Below are 21,091 nucleotides of genomic sequence, written 5' to 3'. Positions count from 1 at the left end.
GTTCGTCTACAGTTTCTGCTGTGCTCATTTGAATTTATACAGTGTAATCTTTGGGATATTTTTTAAATTTCAAGCTGCAACAGCAATCATCTTTCCTGTCACGATGCATATTCATATCAACACTTAATGTTGAACTGTCACCTTTCCTGCTTTTTATTCCCAAAAGAATGTTAATATTCCTTTTTCTTTCTACTGGTCATAGATCAGAAGAACTTACATGATGGTCTTTCGTCCATTCATCCATTAGCACATGCTTAGCACTACTCCTCCTGAACTATATGAGGATTGCCATGAAACTTTTATGATGCATTCATCCCATGGTCTTGTTGGTCCTCAATGATCATAGTGCTACCTGAACATCCATTATTGCCTCCCATCTTGAACATTGTTATTGCTGCTCTTCATGGGGTTTTCACTTCACGACTTCTTATGAAGTCTAGTTGGTCCAAAATGAAAATGGCCACAGAAGCAGTTTTCAAAATCACGATATGCTTCCTAAACAAATGGATTTTTCACTGAAGGTCTTCATGTAATATGGCGGTTCCCAATGAGGGCAGTACCACCCTCTTGGGGAAGGTGGGATTACCAAGAGGTGCGCTAATGTTGAATGCCTGTTATGGGATAAGGTAGGGGGGCACTGAGGATAAAGGAGACAGTGGCCCGAAAATGTTTAGGAACCATTGATATAACGTCTAGTTGGTTCTCGGTGAAAACGGTGCCAATCTGATGTCTAGTATAGCCACCACAGCACCTGTCATGAAAATCTTGTTACTCCTCCCGTATGGATGGCAAAATTGACATGGGAATGTCACTGAACAACTTATGTCTAGTTGGTTTAGATAAAAATAGTATCAATAATACATCCAATATGGCTACCATAGGAGCCATCTTGAACATTTTATCAATTTTCCAACATGGATGGTCACATCAACATAGTTATCACCAAGAGACGAGTCATGTTACCTAGTTAGTTTCAAATGAAAATGGTGTCATACATCCAATATGGCTGCCACAACAACCCTCTTAATAATGTTGATACTTCCCCCAAACTGATGATTATACAAGTTTTACTAAAAAAAAAATCTTCTAATGGTCTGATTGGTCCTAATGACAATAGTGTCAAGCTGACTTGTAATATGTACACCACAGCAGCTAATTTGAAAACCATTTTATTGCTGAAGAATATTGTAAAGTTTTTAAAAAAAGAAATGGTCTTTACTAGAGTTCCTGGAAATTCTTTTTGCCCAGTAGAGCCTCAGTTCCATCAAGGGACTCTTTTTATATGCTGATCTTTTTTCAAAACTTTTTGAGGGTTATTGTATGCAAAAATATGGGCATTTAAAGCATAGGAGTTAGTCCTGTAAAGTCAGACTGGCTATCTGACCAACTCAACTCAATCTATTGTGAAAACAAGATCAAGTTCAAATACCAACAAGACAGCATCTGCATTTGACCACAATGATTGTACTTAACTATTGCAGATAATCCAGAATTCCAGAATTTAAAGACGATATCTGCCAAGATTTGCAGTTAAATTTGTAAAGGTTGGCAATTCTGTGCATGGGAGACGATATCTGCAAGATTTGCAGTCAAATTTGTAAAGGTTCACAATTCTGTGCATGGGATGGACCGTTGTTCATCATCCAGTGTCTGTCCATCCATTAACACAAATCTGTTATCCCTACTCATCCTGAACTACTTGAGGACTGACCTGAAACTTTACACATTCATCCCAGGGTCCAATTGGTCCAAAATGAAAACTGTTACTGATACCTCCAATTTTGTCACCAAAACAGCCATCTTTAAAATCTTGTCTCAACTCCTATTTTTCTAAAGTCCCATCTATATGGGATTTTCACCTTAAGACTTTTTATTTCAAGTCGATTCCTAAATGAAAGTACTTCCGATTGGTCATCTGAAATTGCCACCACAATGGCCATCTTGAAATCTTGTCACTAATACTTTTTATGGTTTTACATCTACTCGTCCTATACAAAATTCCTATCAACAGGGTTTTCATCAAGTCGTCTTACGATACCTAACTGGTCTTAAAATGAGAATACTTCCACTTGGTCATCCAATATGGCAATCATTTTTAAAATCGTGTTAACACTACTAGCGTATGGATAGCAGTATCAACATGGAGGTCTCACTAAAAGACTTGTGATGTCTGGTTCGTCCTAATTGAACGTTACAGGATCTGATGATATCCGATATGGTTGCCATCTTGAACATCTTATCACTTCTTATCCGGAATGGAAGTAAAACTGACTTGCAGTTTTCACCAGATAACTTTTTGTGATATCTAATTGGTCCTAAAATAAAATGATTTCACTTAGAAATTCAAATGAAGCCACCACAGCAGCCGACTTGAAAATCATGTTTTGCTTCTCCTGAATTAAAAGTCCTATCAGCATTTTCAACAAAAAACTTCCTATACCATCTAGCTGGTCTTCAATAGAATAAAAACTGTGCAGACCCGATATCCAATATGGGTTCTTTACGGTGAGCCTGTTTGGCTATTCGACTCGTTTCTGTATGTGCGTTCCCTCCCACAGCACCATCTTGACACATTTAGTACTCTTACTACATGTCAAGTCATATCAACACTGGGTTTTCACCACAAAACATGCGAGGTCTACTTCATATTAAATAAAAAAGGATGTGGACCTGACATCTAGTTTAGCCACTAATGTGGCCTTCTTGAAAATCTTATCACAACTTTGCCTTGACCATTGCATCAACATGGGAATTTCACTAAAAGATTTGTCTCTGTATTTAGTTAAAATGCTCATCCAACATCCAGTATGAAAGCCATCATAAAAATACTGTTGTTTATACTCTTCTCAAGTGAAAACTCATATTAGGTTTCACCAGATGTTACATTGTGATATTCTGTTGATCTGGAAAAAAAGGGTCGGACCTCAAATATGATGATACAAAACGAAATTATATTGAAATTGTTGTCAACAACTCTCCAGCATGGTTAGTCATTATCACATGGTTTTCACAAAGTCTTCTAATGATGTTTTTGTTTTAAATGAAATGCTGTCAATCTTGCATCCAATATATTATTGACAATGATCTTGACATTTGACCTTTTTCAACTTCATCATTATCGAAATGTTTCTCATCCATGAAAGTTTGTGATGTAGAACTAATGTAATGGTGCAAAGCAATTCTTATTTTTAGATCTGAGAGACCATGACGTTTCAACTCCAGTGACACTGATACCCATGTGCACGCCATTCACAAAGTTTGGTACGGGTCTGTGACGTATAGCTCATGTGCAGAATCTATTTCTCTTCTTTCGGTGACCTTGACACAAAAATCAAAAAGCTCCATTTTTATTCAAAGTGCAAGCCATGTATAAATATTAGTAACTGTTAACTGGTGAATTGTAGATCAGAAACTATTCTTCATAATTTAACATGACCTTGACCATAGGATCATGAAATGGACAGGGTTTTTTTTATAACCCAAAGTGTAAAAAAATCCACATTTTTATAACTTGACAGTTATTATTTGGAGATCATTTTTCTTCATTCAACTGACCTTGCCCTTTCTACCCAAAATCTATTTGGTTCTTCCCCACTTCAACCATCCACATAGTTTGGCAACTATAGACAGAAGTGGCGATGCAAAAGCAAAATTGACAATAGACATAAGATATGCCTTACTGAGAATATATACAACACAGCCTTACTGAGGGTATATAAAATTAACACCAGTTCAAACAACACAAAAAAGGTTCACGTCATGAAACTAAGTTTAGCTGTTAACCTATACATTGACAGAGATTAGTGAATTACAATGAACCATGCATGGGATCTGTTTGGTTGTTTACCATATAATAGGGGGCCCTGAGTGGCCGAGTGGTCTAAAGCGCTCACCGTTATGGATCACTGCCATCTCACCTCTGTCTGCGTCGGTTCGAGTCTCGGATTCGGCTAATGTGGTTATGTAAGAAAGCTTGCCAGTAGCTTCTCGTGGGTCGGTGGTCCTTTCCGGGTTCTTCCTCCACCATTAATACTGGCCGCCATGTATAGCCTATCTTGTGCTGAAAAATGGCGTTAAACCCTACAACAACAACAACCATATAATAGATATAACTAGTTATTTTTCCATTAAAATCAGAGCAAGGATATTTTTTCAAACTATTGGCAGCAAGAAATCTCTACCAAAAAATTCCATCTACTCCCAAAAAATAAAACAGTCTTTTAACATGTTCATGTTTAATTTAAAAAACTGCAATTTCCCTTGATGTGACCTTTACCTTGAGATAGGGCTGTGGCTATGGTATGAGAGGCACCATGTATATACAACATATAATTAGCTCAAGTTTCATTAAAATAAATTCAATGATTCAAAAATTTAATCTCTGGACAATGATACAAGTAAAATATGATAAGGCAATGACAAAATTTACCCAAAATGCAGGAGGAAAAAAAGACAAACTACTGAATTACTTAATTTTTTTAATATTTTTTTCATTACTCAACAAGGTTTAGAAGCAGATGCTTCTAGCTGTCCAGAGATCTGAAATGGAACAAGAAAAAAAGTTAAGAAAATGTATCAGTCCCTATGGTGGTACAAATGTGATCTAAGACATTAAATGTAATGACGTACAAAAGTAGCTCCACACAAAGTGGACCCCTTCTTATAAGGCCACCCTTCTGCTGCAGGAAAGTGGCTGTACAAGAAGGATGGTCTTTCTAGAGAAGGATCACACACATAGGACTACATATAAAGTATGAAAGGAATAACTAATTTTAAATATTAAATATTTTTATTTAAAAATCACAGGAATATTATATGGCTATAAAACTAATATCAATGTTATTTTTTTTACAAATTATGAATAATCATTAATTGTACTGCAAAAACCCACCATGAGAAAATCCTGGGCATAATAAGGGCTGTAACTATCCTTCCACGTCTTTTGATTGTGTTTTGCCACTCAATGCAATTAAATGTATATTGACATGGTTTATCTGAATCTTTCTAACAACAAATTTCTTGTGATCAAAGGACTCTTCCACTATTCATTTAGTCAAACTGCTTGCTTTTTGCAACTTGTTCCTCCATTGGCAGTTTGCAGTTGTGACGTCAGTATTTACAAAGGTGAGCTTGACAGTGAATCAACTTGTTCCCCAGTCTCATATCTGGTTAAGCATATTTAGAGAAGCACAAAGACTAAAATACAATTTACCATCTGGTGACCAGATGTCATGCTGACCTGAGCTGAATACAATACTTCTCTGCTGTTAGGTTCAGTAATAATAGCAGTAATTATCAAAGTAACAAAATTTGGCATCTAAGGAACATACAGCAGTAAGAATACTCTGACTACTTAACTCTTTGTATGGATTAAAATTTCTTTATCAACTCCAATCCTCAGTCCAAGCTAATTATTCCCTTCTCCAATTTCTACTCGCAGGCCAGAATTGAAAAATATCTCTGTCTGACCCCTTAATTACGGTCAACATAACAACATCCTTCTATAACTCGTACCTAGAGTACACAGTACAGAAGAGAAGGGTGGGAAAGGGGAAATCTCTGCAGTAGCAGGGAAGTATTACATCACTGTAATTTGTTTTTCTACACTACTCATCTACCAATGGGTAAAAAAATCACTAAACCACGTTGGTGAGGCCAAAGGTGGACTACAATGATGAGCCAAGCAGTGGAGATCCTGACCTGGTGAAGCACCTGAGGAATCATTCTCAATCAACGAAAGGTGTACACAAATATGTATTCCAACTTCAAACTAAAAGTGTCCACTACCCAGGCCATCTGATTTAGGATAGCGGCAACAAAGAAAGGGAGCTTGGTGTTCATTCTTGTCACATACAAGTTCACAGACGGTCTCCCTCCAAGTAGGAAAGGTGACTCTGCAACCACTTGGTGCAAAACCATTTCATGAGGTCCTTACTATCCCCTTCTGCACAGAATGTCCACCAGGATATTCTTGACCAGAATTTGGCAGACCCAGAACAATGCAGCCAATCAGAGGAGGTTAAAGACCACCATGCTAGAAGAGCATGTGTACCTCCCTGCGACCTGAGGTGTGCTACTTCTGATGTTTTGTCTCAGGTGGCCATCATGCAATGGCACCCTGAATAGTTCATGTACTCATGAGTTAGAAATACTTGCGGCATTGTTTCTTCGAAAGTCCAAGATCCCTTAGAACCATGCCCTCTAGCTCAAGATGGGATCCCAAATTTAATAATGATGCAGTGTACAGAAAGAAGTGAGGTTCAGGGGCATGAAATCGGACATCAGTCATAAGCTGGTCCTAATTTCACCACCAACTCTGGTGGTGGTGAAAACTGGAACCCTTGGGATCTGAGCTGATAGACAATCCTCATGTGGCCTCCTGTCTAATAGAAGCAGGAATTAAAGAGGGTGCAGGTAACATCCTCATTGGGGAGCAAAAGTCTGCCACCAAGTTCAATTTCCTCAGGAGAGTGAGGCAGAGGTGAGCTGATGATGTATTTACCACAGAATTGTCAATACAACACGGGTTTTTTTCATCTTATTCACAGAATGGTGAGGAAACATCCCTCTGTAAATAAATTCCTGAGATGGGACGAGATTTGACTGCTTTAGGTTCAAAACAAGACATAAACATTGTGGACCAACAGTGGGATATATCCTTCATAAGAGAATCTCAAAGGATGTTGTACATAAATCAGTTGTCAAAATAATGGAAGATGGGTACCCCTGAAGATCTCAAGTGAGACACTACTACTCCCATCTCCAAAGTAAAAGCTCTACAGCTCTGGCTACACCAAACAGAAGAGCTTGAAATTAAATACATCCTAGTGGAGACAAAACAGGAGGCATTTTCTTTGTGTAGGGAAGATTAGAATGTGAAGACGCATATCCCAATTATATAACAGAAACAGCCCCATCTCTGCTCCTTGTGGCATTCCAAGCCATGGTGGTTGTGGTAGTCTCCATCTGGTACTGTTCTTCATGGACATCTGCTTAAGGCAGCAAGTCAGTAATGAGCTTAACTTTCTGCCTTTGTGTTTTTGAGGTGGGTGCGGGTGGGTGGGGTTTGTTTCTTTTAAATATTAAATACCTGGGAAAAGAAACCTGGAGATTGCTATTTTTCCACCTTCTAAACTGTGCCATTCTGCAGAAGCGCGTGTACCTCTTCCCGTAAAAGCCAGTGTGGACTGGTCATCTATGACGCCTAGACCAACCCCTTCAAAAGTACATTTGATATTCTCCTAATGGGATAATGGGAGGAGGGAGACACTGCAGGGGATTGGTCAGGATGTGCTGCTAGGGATCGGCATTGTTAGTCCCTCTAATCCTGTGATGCTAAGGAAAGCAAGGCCAAGTCCCTGCTAATATCCCCACTTGTGATGCCTCAGGCCTCAATATTCTGTGGGTTGGGATTTATTGGATCAAGCTAACAGGTGGACTCCACACCTAGAAAAAGAAACCAGCAGTGGAAGAGTAGAAGAGAAAGCAGACCACCACTTCTGCTGTGTGGCAAACTTGTGTAAATGGAAAATCCTGTGTAAGCAACCTGGACATTGTGAAACACAGGAGCAATTGATTGTATGGACATGATACTGCTGCTGAATCTTTCCATCCTCTGAGCGCTACAATTTATGGACACAAGTCAGGAAGGAGGTGACAATATTATTTAACACCTCGATTTCCTCCTCCAACACCCGATTCAACAGGTGGGAGTGGGCTGGAGATCCCAGTGGCAAGTGAGGGACTGTATCTACCAATTCCTCAGCAAACTTGAGTTCACCAACACAGAATTACATTGTACTGCACCTGCTCCTAAGGTGAAGCAAGTCTGTCCATCTTAGCATCTCTCGGAGGGGAGGGAGGGGGGGAGGAGAGAGAGAGATGGGACTGACCTTACAATTAGATTTTCCCAACATGTCTGGTCAAAAATTGGTTGTCCCTCTCCTTTCTGCATGCCCAGGCCAAAGGGACAGGACAGGGTTTTGGAATAGTGACTACTCTCCTATGAAGCCAAAGGAAGGCCATCCATGGTGCCATTGGGAGTGGGGAGATCAAGATCATGTATGGACTATAATTGGTAGAGGGGGAACCAACCCAATTAATGTCCCTAAACTGAGAATGGAGCAGGCAGCAGACGAGGATCTGATGGAAGAGCCCAAATCAGTTATGTTAGAGTGAAATTGCCATGTTTCCCTCTCAGCAAGAACCTACCTGAGATTGAAAGAGCACCAGAAGGTTAACTTGCTCTCTCATGTTTTTTCTGCCTTAGGAGAGATGCTGGATAGGTCTTTGTCAGCACTATTTTTCTTAAAGGGGGAAGAGATCCTGCCTCCTCCTGGGAGCAGCCAATGAAGATGAGAAGGAGGGGCCTTTTTCTTCCCCATGCAAGGTAGCAACTTTCACCCAAGTCATAAACCTCCACAGAACAAAGAACAAATTGGACAGACATCCATACATGCATGCACACCCTGTGCTCGCTAAAAAGGTATGGTTTGTATCCCACAGGACTTTTTTGTGCCCCCACTTTCCCAATAATGAGACATAATATTCTGGTTGAGAAAAATAGATCCCCAAAAAGATGTGAAAAAGGGTAAATGATACTTAAAAAAGCACCACAACAAGACAAAGCAAGGGGATATGATTAACTGAAGCACCCCTTGCTAAATGAGTCTCACAAAACCCTCTAAATGTACAGCCGAACACCCCCGGCCAAAAATGCATTTTACACTCATAAAAAACTATTCCTGGTGTAACTTATGATCATAAAATAAACCAAAATAATCATTTGAGAAACTAATGAACTTACCAAAAATGTTCAATTTGACTTTAATAATTTCACAATATTTATTGTCACATGAAATTGTTCTCCAATACTATTGATGCTTAAGTTATTTCATGTGCATATCAGTGTTCACATCGTAATTAAGTCACAATAATTTCTCAATTTTTGCAGCAATTATATTATACCTCTCTCTTTTCAAAAAAAATCTGTAAAATAAACACCCAAGTACATCAACTACATACAAATAATCCCATACATCAACTTGTCTTTTTCTCCAGTGAACACAACCTATTGTTATGACAGTTAAGCTCTTTTTGTGGCTTTGTCAAAGATTTCTCAAGTCTTCTTTTTGTCACCACTGACTTTTTTGAATCAATGTGCAATTGTTTCTTTTCCTTCTCAATGAGAGCCTTTTTCCTTTCAAGCTGGTGCTTGTATTGGCGATATGCAATGCACATAGTCTGATAGAGGGCTACATCTGTTCTCTCATGCAAGAAATCTTCCTTCGTATAGTAATTAACTGCACTTTTCCCAGATGCCTTCTGGGCTTCAATTTTTCCGTATGCAGCTTCTTTTGCAGGTGCTGTTCCAAACTCTTCCAACTGCAATTACTGTAATTCAAATCTTTCTTGCAGAGGTCTCAAAATGCCAGTCCTCTAGCATTCAGTTTTCTGATAAACCAAACAACTAAATTTCCATCAACTTTTCACTCCATCCATTCCCAAATCAATATCTTTTTTAAACCTTTATCTAAACTTTTTGTGTTATGGTCTCTCTCAACAACTCGGGGCTCCCATGTTTTGCAAGCATGCTTCTTCTTTCCATTGCCATCCGTTTCCATTACAAGATTCATTTGATGAATTTAAACCTTTGACCAATCAGAAAACTCTTTACTAGAGTCATGTACTAACTAATATATGGAACAAATTATTTATAAGGGTCATTATGGAATGTGACCGGACGGAACATTTTTAAAAACCAGATCGGAGATGATATAAAAAAAAAGACTATATCAAGCAAAATCTGATTCAAGTCAGGAGAAAAGCGCAATACCGCTTTAAAAGGGAGAAAAATCATGTCCATGAAATGACAAAAACAAGTTTTTTAAATTGCAAATGAAGGCAAAGTATAGAACCATGTGTTTAAAAAGAGGAATATTCCATATGTGAGTTGTGATGCAGGAGTTGGACTGAAATCAGGGGTTGTTCTGTACTTGAACCTTCCAAATGATAATTTCTACATACAGGCTTGATGTTGATGTCCAGTAGGTAAAAGCATTTGGTTATTCATGTCCACTTAGAAAGTATTTAAAATGATTTACTGCTACATTTTAAGCAATCTGATTAAAATCTCATCTCCACTCCCACGTGAAGATCTGACAGCAACCAATGGTGACAACAGAAAGGTACACGACTCCATCTGACTGGCTGACAAAACACAGGTTACCAGAACATGACCCCTAAGTTGGTTGCTGTTAGATCTTCACGTTGGACAATGGTGATCGGATTTTAATCAGATTGCAGGTTTCATTCAACTGATGGCAATCTGAATCATTTTATACAGTTGCCAATTTCTAATAAAGGCTTCATTAAATTTATTTGGTTTTTGACATCACTTATCTTACCCCTCTTCGACTCAGGCTGATCTCCCTTCTGTACATAACAGGTAGGAAGGCATTCCTCTTTATAAGCCTATCCCAACCCAAAATCACTCACCTATGCTGGAATCTGTTGTTGCGGCGCTGGCTGCTGCTGTTGCTGTTGGTCAGGCTTGGCCCCCTTCTGTTCACTGTAGGGCTGGGTAGGCAGCGGCTCATCCTTAGGTTCCACGATGCTCACATGGTCAGGTAAGGGCCTCTTAGGGCCAATCTTACCAGTCGGGTCATGTGGCAACATAATCTTCACCTTGATACCCAAAACACCTGCCAAAGATTTAATAATAGTGAACTTAAACAAGACAAATGATTATAAGGCACTACTACTAGGCTAGATGTTGCACAACTGTCTTAAGAAAACAGTTGACCATTTCACCAAGGCTAGATGTTGCACAACTATCTTAAGATAACAGTTGACCATTTCACCAAGGTTAGATGTTGCACAACCGTCTTAAAATAACAGCTGACCATTTCACCAGGCTAGCTGTTGCACAAGTGTCTTAAGATAACAGTTGACCATTTCACCAAGCAGGTTCATGTAGTAAGAACACATTAATGCTATGCACAAGACAATATTTTTCACAAACTTGGAACACGACAGGAAATGGGAGGGAATGCACATACAGAAATTAGTCGAATAGCCAAACAGACTCACCGTAAAGAACCCAATGAAGAAAATAAAAATCAAGTAATGCATGAATATAAGCTCAATTCCAACAAGTCACCCAATTTTCCCATTAACATCGAATATAAAGGTCATAAAGTGACTTCTATGCAGGATATTGTAAATTAATTCTGAATGTTAGCAGTACCTCTGATAAATTTCAAAGAAAAGTGAAAACCTTGATTCAGCATTTCTAAAGGAGATCCAATATATAAATCCAAAGTTGCATGGTCCAATTTTGCACCAAGATGACCTGGATGTCCGAGGTTATAAGTACAGCTGCAATGCTTAATAAAACTAGCAACACCTGGTGGTAGCATGGGGAGGTAACGGGAATTGTCTCTGAGATTGAAAAAGATGGTTTTTGTTTTTTGGTAGGGCTGTATTCACAAGGTAGCAGGATAATATCCGCCTATCACTGAAGGAGAAACTACAAAATATAAACATTTACATTGAACTATCTTACAAAGCATGAAGTTTACAAAACATTGGAAAACCTAAATGTGAACAAGGCTACAGGATTTGACAGAACTGGACATGCTACAAGATTAGCTGGGACTGGACCCAATTCATTTAAACTGTTTGCACGAAGTCAATTACCCATATAATCAGCATCAGTACTACAACAAATGGATATCATGACCGACTTAAAATTGCACAACTGACACCTATTTTTAAGAACGGTGACACAAAAAAATCCATGATTCATGTTCCAGTATCAGTGATACACTCTCTTGCATTTTCATTTACATCAAAATTCACTCTTGTATTAAACAGCTCAACTTAAAACTACAGCTTCATATCTGTATGGGCGAACACAGGAAGTATGCACAGAAAGTACAAAATTGCAACCAGAAAGTATCGTTTTGCTAATGTATGCTGGACATATGGTTGCTGCATAAGCTTTACTTGTCTATGACCTATGACCAGTAAAAATAAAAAATAAATAAATATTCCACAAGAGATTAATTATTAATGAGTCGTAAAAGTTGAAAATGAAACTTCACAGTTGATAGATTTATATCCAAGTCCTTTTCTGGGCTTCTAAATTAAAGCCTGGACTTCCAGATTATTTCAAAGCAAACTAAGCTACCTCTTGATTCTGAACTTAGTTCCATTCTGACATATAATAGATTTCTCACCCTGCCTGAGCAAAACGTGTCTCACTGCAGTGTCAACATAGTCATTGATGGGATCTCCACTGTGTATCATAAGGCCATCCACAAACTTCATGGATTTGGCTCTCTGTCCCCTTAGCTTGCCAGACACCACTACCTCACAGCCCCTGGCACCACTCTCCATGATGAATCTCAGGACTCCATAGCAGGCTCTGTATTATTGAAACAAATACTGTTTTATATGTACATATGAATTACTCAAGAAAATGAAGGACCAAATGTTACAATTTGCTCAGTCCTTTTTAGTAAATTTAAGTCACAACAGAAAAAGTATATCTTATAAGAAAAATAACATCATCTGAGAAGCATATCTTGTTGTTTAATTGATAAATTTAATAAAATTCTCCTAGTTTCTTGTACCACATTTGATCTCTTTCTGCATAATAGTTTTTTCATCATAATTATAAATGTGCTGACACACAAAAAAAATGAGAATAAAATTAATGTAAATTTAGGCAGTTCATTTTCTTTTCAATATGTAGATGTTATGGTCTCTATCAAAAAGTGAATTACTATGTAAGGCACAAAAATGTTTGCACATTTTCCCACAACTTCATTAACCATGCAAATTATGCTGGTCTTGAAAGCGCAATCAATGCAACGGGTTGAAGTATTTACCATTTCATTGGATCAAAAATATGTTGTCTAACCTGCAATGGCCAGATTTTGGTCCTAAATAAACTCTTACATGCAAAAATAAATCTTGCATTGCAAAATACCCCAGCAAAAGCATTTCACTGGAGAAGAATTAGGAACAAGTAGATATCATAAGTTTTCTGCTTCTGTTCAGGAGTACCGATAACAAGATTTTAAAAGATCATTGCTGTGGTGGCCATACTGGACATCAGATTGGCACCATTTTGTTTAGGACCAACAGCACACAAGTCTTCTAGTGCACCCCTTGCTCATATGGACATCAATTCAGGAAAAGTAGCGACCCGATTTTTAAGATGAATGCTGTGGCAGCCATGCTGGATGTCCAATCACGACCATTTTCACTTAGGACCAACTTGACATAATAAGTATTCATGTGAACGATCCAGGCTAATAATACGAATTTCCATCCAGGAGTAGCCACAACAAAATTTTCAAGCTGACTGCTTTGGTGGCAATACTTACAATCAGCACCACTTTCATTTAGGACCAACTGGATATCATCAAGTCTTTTGGTGAACATCCATTTCAGAGTGGTGATAAAAAAATTAAAGATGACCAATGTGACAGCCATAGTGGATATCAGTTGGCACAGGTTTTCTTCAAGACAAATCAGTCTATTGGATGACTGTGGGGGTCAAGTTTCATGGCAATCCTCCAAATAGTTTAGGAACTTGATGAATGAACAAGTGACAGACAATTTCATAAGTTCTCCTGGTAGAGAAAATAAGAATCCTTTGAAAGGACTGCCACTCTAGTGGGTGAAAAGCATTTACAGAAATTCAAGAAAAGACCATTTCTTCTGTTGCAATGTTGTGTGTTTAAACCATTTCTGATAGTCTTCAGCAAGAACAAGATTTTCAAATTTGCTGCTGTGCTGCACAATAAATAGTTGATTACGATATTTTCAAGATATGATATTCCATTGAGGAGGAGTAGCAATAACCAAGATTTCCAGATGTATGATGTGGTGGCCATATTGGTCAGTTCAGCACTTTTTTCATAGATGACCAACTGAACTTCATAAGAAGTCTTCTAGCTAGATATCACAAGCAGTCTTTTAGTGAAAACCCTATAGTGACATGCCCATTCATTCAATAAGATTAATAAGATGTTCAATATGGCTGCCATGGCAGACATATTGGACCTCATGTCAGCCCCAGGACTGCATGTAACAAAGTGGTCCAAGATGCTTGCTTTTACAGAGCACTTGTACCTCATCTGAGTGGCTTCAGATCACAGGTTCTATCAATGTGGATATGTAAGAAAGACTGCCATTAACACCATCTTTATTTAGGACCAACAAGACACTACGAATGTTTTCTTAATTGAAAATGCCTTTAAAAGCACTCACACCTCATCTGTCCGCATGGTTTCATGTCATAGGTTAATGTAGATATGTATGAAAGATCTACATTTATCACCAACTAGACACTAAGAATTTTTTTATATTGAAAAGCACATTTTGACATTCAGTAGGATTAACAAGAAGACGACTTTCCAGAAGGCCCCCTCATTTAGGGCCAACTGGATGACTGGGTGTGCCAAGTTTCATGGCAATCCTCCATGTTGTTAAGGAGTAGAGGGGAAACTTGCAAGTCCTGAACACTGTCCTGCCCATGAAATCATACAAGTCCTTGGCTCAAGGAAGGCTATACATGCCTCTAATCAAGCTACACATTAAATAACTATTTTTTAAAACCCAAAATTGCAATTAATGGCTTTAAGCTGCATGTATTTAAAATTAAAATGGTGTGCTCAAGGGGGCAAAGCCCAATGTAGCATACAAAATTTGTCACAAATTTTATATTACAAGCATAAGGATTTTATTATTATTATTTTTTTTAAAATCAACATTTCTACGCCAGGTTAGCACAGGTAAGTAAAATTTACCTTCTGACTGCCAGTCCTCCAATCAGCTTGTAACGGAGAGACTCACACTGAGCAATAGCACACAAACCCCTAGTTGCTACCTTTTCAGCATACAACTGTAATACAAAGTTCTCAGTACATGAAATACAACATAAAAAAGGTGAATACAATTAAGAAATGTACATCATGTAAAAGAAAAACCTTATAATTTACTACTATTGCCATCTTGAAGTAACTTTACAATGTCAATTAAGTTTGCCTGAAAGAGAGATTACTGTGTTATCAGGAAGAAGTGGTTCAGTTGTCTGCACTATGTCAGCTTGGGTGTTATCATAATGACTGTAAGCTGGGATAGGAAAAATATATCACAATTTTTTATGTTTCAAGACTTATATGCACATAACAAATATAATGTTTTCAGTGCCCAACACTTGTAAACAAAAAATGTAAGATTGCCACATGTCACATAGCAATGACAAGCTCTGGTTCAATTACCATCTAAAAAAACTTATAAATTAACACATTTTAATATTTACTGTCCTAGTGTAGATTTCTAAATTCTCCAGCACAAAATAAACTAAAGTTCGATGATTTCACAATTCACTGGTCAATTACATTTATCGGGAGATCTATTTTGGAGTGCACAGTAAATACACAGCATATTGTGCTTAGCTTCACTTGTATCCCATTTATTCATAAAAACATTTGATGCAGATTTTGCTTAATTACTTTTTTTTAAAAATCAAATCTCATTCCTCCTGATCATTTTCTAACTGTACATTCATTGCTATTTTATTTACTTTCTTTCACACGCTCAAGATTTACCATCTTTCAGTGATATAAGCTCTTACAAAGTATAGGAAAAGTCACAAGCCCTGCCTGTAATTCCAGAAGCCCCCACTCCAATTTCCATATGCCCAATACTTCGTCTTCTATAATATTATTTGTCACACAACTTTGCAGTTGCTACAATTCAAATATAAATTCAATAGGGTTTAATAGGGGATCTGAAGGTAATGCAAGTATTATTAGTGTACGCTACACTCATTATAGACTGGATGGTCCTTGTATTCAAATTTCTCTACTGGAATCTCTGAGTGAATCCTGGGAAGAAACAAGGTGATGTATGTCAATGTTTTGTAGTATGTCCTTAGAATTAAGTGCCCCCTCCCCTTCTGATGGCATGTTTCACAAAGTAAAACTACATCAACTAGGAGTTCTGAAATTTTTTTTTGTTGGGCTGTGCTGATAGCTAATTGCTCCCTAAATTGGCTTTAAAAAATTAATCACTTGAACACTCTTCTCACAATTTAAATAATCATGCTTTGCATTTTATATATGCAGTAAAATATGACTTCAAAGAAACATTGCCGCTGTTCACAAACTTGTCTAAAATGTTCAATAAATATAGCTTTTACATTCTCGTTCACAGTAATATGTAACAGCTTTTGTTCTCTACAGACATCTAACATCTTTTTTTAATTAGTTATATTGGGTTGTTCCATATCCTGATCATGCAGATTCAAATTTGCACATTTGGCCTGCCCATTGCAGTCTTCAAACAAATCACATTAACTGTTGTCAGCCAATTAAGTAATATGTGAAATGGTGGTTTATACCAGACTTCTTTGCCATTATTTAAATTAAACAAAGAATGGTTTTACACCAGCTCCAAATTGTGACTATTTACCGTTTATACATGCTACATGTAACAGGAATCTTTTAAAAGTGGTGTTTTTTTCTTCTATTTTTCAAAGATTACTGAAAGATGTATTTTATCATAACACTACCATATCAGGGGATTTGGGAATGCAAAACCATGCTTTTAGCATGACACACTGTGTTACAATTTGATTAAAATCAGGTCCCCACTTCACAAAGGACAGTGGTGATCTGATTTTAATCAGATTGTGCCATGTTATGCAGTTATGTCAACATCTAGAAAATAGATTTCCACATTTCATCAGCATGATAAAAAAATTATCTGGCAAAATTTTTGTTGTTGACAAGCCCAAAGCAACCTCTTCTAGAATATAGGATGGGCCAGATGTGAAATTATAAGGGTGCCGGACTATCTGATTTGGTGAGCACTGAAATCTATCTTTATAAATATATTAGACACATACCCAGCATATATTCACATAACTGTCAAAGATTCATTAAAGATCATAAGCAAGTTTTGAACCAACGCTAGTCTCCTAGGCTTGTGCACATATATTGCAGGCATCAATTCATGTCATGACCTATAACACGAGGCAGTTTTAGAAATCAACATTACAAGAATTAAAGTACACTCAATGACTTTTACATTTTGGTGATCTGGAACTATCCAGTTATGTCAGATCTGGACTTAAGAGATTATGATTGGTTATCTTTATGCACATATGTATATCCTATAGATAAAAAAAGGATAACGATACCTCAACTGTGCCTTCTGGGAAGTTGAATCTCTTTTGAACAACAGAGGTGAGTTCTCTGATGCGACGACCCTTTTCTCCAAGTACATTCTGAGTTCTTGTAGCCAAAATGATGATTTCTGTTCTAGTTGGAGTAACTCGCACCTCCACACCACTGTAGCCATCTTCTGCTAACTCACGGGTCAGGAAATTGTTAAGCTCTGCTTTAAACACTCCATCTGCCACAAACTTGTGAATGAAACAATTGAAAACAATTACTGTGTAGCAATCACTTTGAGCTTTTCTTAAGAATGGAATAAACCTGTTTATTAATTGCTCTAAAGCTTATAACAATACCAAAGATGCAGATTTATTTTTATTTAAAGCTGACAATATTATAATGGCACCCGTTTAAAAGCAAAACAAACTCAACAAAGACAGAATATGCAGGTTGGTTCACATAGATACCCAACATCTCAATTAGCCAAAGTATGCACGTTATCAGCAGACCAATGTAGCACATTAGTTAACAAGATACAGAACAGGTTTATAAAATTAAATGCATGTAGTCTGAAGATCCTAGTTCAATCACATGTGAAATCCAAATTCTGAATACTTTTGTTTTCATACTGATATTTTTTCTCCTGTTGGGACATGAATTCAAATCATATTTGGCCATTTTTCTAAATTAAATGTTCCACAATGTAAGAAAAAAATCCTGATAGTAATGTTGCTGAAACAAAGCTATCTAACTGCTATTGTCAACATTGGTGTGATTTTCTTTTCTTTCATCTAAGAAACGTAACACTACTTCAGCATTTCTGGGCTACTGTTGGCAACATGCAACGCTCCTATTCTGACAGAGGACTACATCTATTCTCTCATGCAAGAAATCTTTCTTCTTATAGTAATTAACTGCACTTTAACCAGATGCCTTCTGAGCTTAAATTTTTCTGTTTGCAGCTTCTTTTGTAGGTGCTATTCCAAATTCTTACAACCATGACTGTACAGCAGATTACAAAATGCCAGTCCTCTAGCATTCAGTTTTCTTATAAAAATTGAACAACTCAGTTTCCATCATATGAAGATTCATTGGATGAATTTAAACCTTTGACCAATCAGGATACTCTTTACAAGAGTCGTGTGCTAACTAATATATGGAACAAATAATTTACAAGGGTCACTGCAGAATGGGAGCGGACAGTTTTTAAAAAACTGGATTGGTGATGATATAAAAAAATGGACTATATCAAGAAAAATCTGATTCAAGTCAGGAGAAAAGCAGAATTCCAATTTAAAACAGAAAAATCATGTCTGATTATACCTGCATGAAATCGATAGGAATAAGATTTCATGAGCATATCATTCGTTATATCTTTAAGCTGCTGACAGACGAGAATAAAGTACTTCATTGCTGAAATTTGACCTATATCTCACCATTTGCATTCCAAGTCACATGACTACACAAATATCGCAACCAACAAATCAACGAGATCAGAAGTCGTATAGTCATGTGATTTCATCAGTAAACCGTTTCTAATGTTGCTGTTGGAAAACAAATTGAACATATAAATGAAAGTCACATAATCTTCTCAAAATATTTATTCTGAAAATGACGATTGGAAATCTGTAAATGTTGCAGCAACTTAAAGAACACCAAATTCACTGAGCTGATTGCACATGTCACCAACAAAAACATTGCTGATACAAGCTGGGTACTTGTTCAAAATGGTATTCTCCACCCTGCTGCAATACCAACAGGTTTCTGATAGTTTTTCTCAGAAAAAATATGTTGAAAATTAAGTGTATAATATTTATTGACAAACATTAAGTAACTTCTAGATAATATTTCCCATTTCTACGTACAACTTTGGAAATTTGTTAATCGTTGATATCACATGATTAGTTGACCCCTGATATCACTGACATGTAGGTTGTGAGATTTGTAGTCATGTGACTCAGAATGCAAATTGCGAGATCCGGGTCAAATTTCAGCAACGATGTATTTTCTTCTTGTTTGTCAGTGGAGTAAGTGGAGTAAAGACATGATGAATGCTATGCTTGCAAGTTTTGAGAAAATAAATCATATTCCTATCGACTTCATGCAGGTATATCGCGAAAACAGACCGTTCAAGTTGCAAGGCTGGCTAGTAAGCAACTAACCTATCGAATTCCAACTTTTCAATAGACAGTGGACATTCCAGTTGGCTGGAAAGCAATGAAAGCCAGGAATGTCGAAATCGGGTTAAGTTGAAATATTATTCTTTAATGAAACAAATAAAATGATATTATGCCTATTGGAACTGTAAAGAAACATTTAGTTTTGTTCAAGAAACATATCCGACGCTGGAACCTACTTAAACATACTTCAGTATACCTTGACTATCGTCGCATTGCAACAAATTCAACTGTATGTAAACAGAACACAAAAGTGCGTCCATTTGCTAGTGTCATATTTTCATTCTGACACGACATCGGAACATGCTGTACAAGCCCATTATTTAAACAAAAACATGCCCTATGTCTTACATTGTAGGACCCACCCCAACATAAATGTCCAAATATAACACACAGGGTGGCAAGGGTCAGAGGAAACTCAGACTACCAACTGAAATGCACGTCAATGGAACTTGAAAACACATCCACATGCCTGCATCAGGCTTTTATTCCATCAGAGAAAAGACAGTGGAATAAGAATGTTGGACTACAACAATTAGACTATGGATGAGTAACAATATTGGCTCCCAAGTGTGCAATATATGCATGAAAAGTTAGCCTCTGGTTCCACTGTCCCAGATGGAGATAATCCTATAAAACAGCGATTATGCTGGAAGATAGATGTTGCACCCAAACAACATGTGAACTTCTTACACTTTAGGACTAAACCATGCCTAAAAGAAACACGCGAATTAAAATGAGACTTGTTGCAGCCATAGGTAGTGGAGATGTGGATTCCCCTCCCCCACCCCAAGTCTACAATTATAAATATTTCAACCAACTACTTATAATGTGGACAGGCACACACGATTGTGGTACATCATTAAATTACGCAGAATGTATATTTACAGCAGCAATCTTACAGATCATGCATACAAATGATTTCCGGCATGCAAAAACTTGCGAAAGACGAACGCAATGAAGATTACTGATTTTTGTAAAACCTTAAATAGTAGCGGTCCAACAAGCAGCGCAAGGCAAACAGGTCAGGCAACTTATTCTGTGAGCCGCATGCGTTCAAATCTGCAAAACATTCGATGAAATCACATGTACGTGTCCTAGGTTGAGAATCGAAATCTCTAAACATCTTTTCAGCAACAACTATAACATATGTCTCATTTCTCATAGCGATAGTTTATTTGCTTATCTACCAATCAGTAACCTTTTGTTTCTTAAATGCGTATAAAGAAAGAAAATAATCAAGTATAAACCTTGCGCTTCTTGCTAATTTGAGTCGCCATTTTGGCTAGCTACAGGAAAAGGAAGTTCCATACCTTGTTCCCATAGAACTATGGGAAAAAATATAGTCAGAACCAACTGAAGAAACGGTTCTGCTACAATGTGACCGATTTTGCGGTTTACTTATACTTATATATATATATATATATATATATATATATATATATATATATATATATATATATATATATATATATATTACTTGCATGGTTTATCTCTTCAACTAAATGATGATATTATGATATTAGAATAATGACTAGAAAAAAGAAGAAGAAGAAGGTACTAAGAAAAGCACTAATAGAGGACACAAGAGTAATGGCATCTAACAAAGTTGTAACTGAGGTTAATATGCATAAAATGTGCCGCAGACATGTATCACCCAGTCACATTATCCTGACACCAGGCCAACCAGACCTAATAACCTCTTAATGCTGA

General features: G+C 37.2%; 1 protein-coding gene across 1 annotated transcript; it reads right to left on the bottom strand.

Annotated features, from left to right (window-relative positions):
• Positions 1–4,465: 4,465 nt before the first annotated feature.
• On the bottom strand, positions 4,466–20,720 carry LOC149797039 (small ribosomal subunit protein uS3). The gene is made up of 6 exons (XM_089961702.1): positions 20,629–20,720; positions 17,225–17,449; positions 14,826–14,920; positions 12,243–12,430; positions 10,498–10,703; positions 4,466–4,539 (listed from the first exon to the last, which is right to left on the bottom strand). Exons 1-5 carry the CDS (start codon positions 20,656–20,658, stop codon positions 10,498–10,500), a joined length of 744 nt encoding a protein of 247 aa, XP_089817828.1. The 5' UTR covers positions 20,659–20,720; the 3' UTR covers positions 4,466–4,539.
• Positions 20,721–21,091: the final 371 nt, after the last annotated feature.

This window comes from Sinohyriopsis cumingii, chromosome 6 (genome assembly GCF_028554795.1).
Source record: "Sinohyriopsis cumingii isolate HCF-2022 chromosome 6, ASM2855479v2, whole genome shotgun sequence".
Taxonomy (NCBI): domain Eukaryota; kingdom Metazoa; phylum Mollusca; class Bivalvia; order Unionida; family Unionidae; genus Sinohyriopsis; species Sinohyriopsis cumingii.
The sequence above is the reverse complement of the archived record's forward strand: the minus strand, read 5'-3'. Positions and strand labels throughout refer to the sequence as shown.

What these genes read in the sequence shown, in the direction of transcription:
- LOC149797039 (XM_089961702.1), bottom strand. Translation starts at nt 20,658, where the DNA reads ATGGCGACTCAAATTAGCAAGAAGCGCAAG. An exon ending in AAATTAGCAAGAAGCGCAAG is followed by an intron (nt 17,450 to 20,628) that starts GTTTATACTTGA and finishes TTCATTCACAAG; the next exon opens with TTTGTGGCAGATGGAGTGTT. An exon ending in GGAGGACTGGCAGTCAGAAG is followed by an intron (nt 12,431 to 14,825) that starts GTAAATTTTACT and finishes TCAATAATACAG; the next exon opens with AGCCTGCTATGGAGTCCTGA.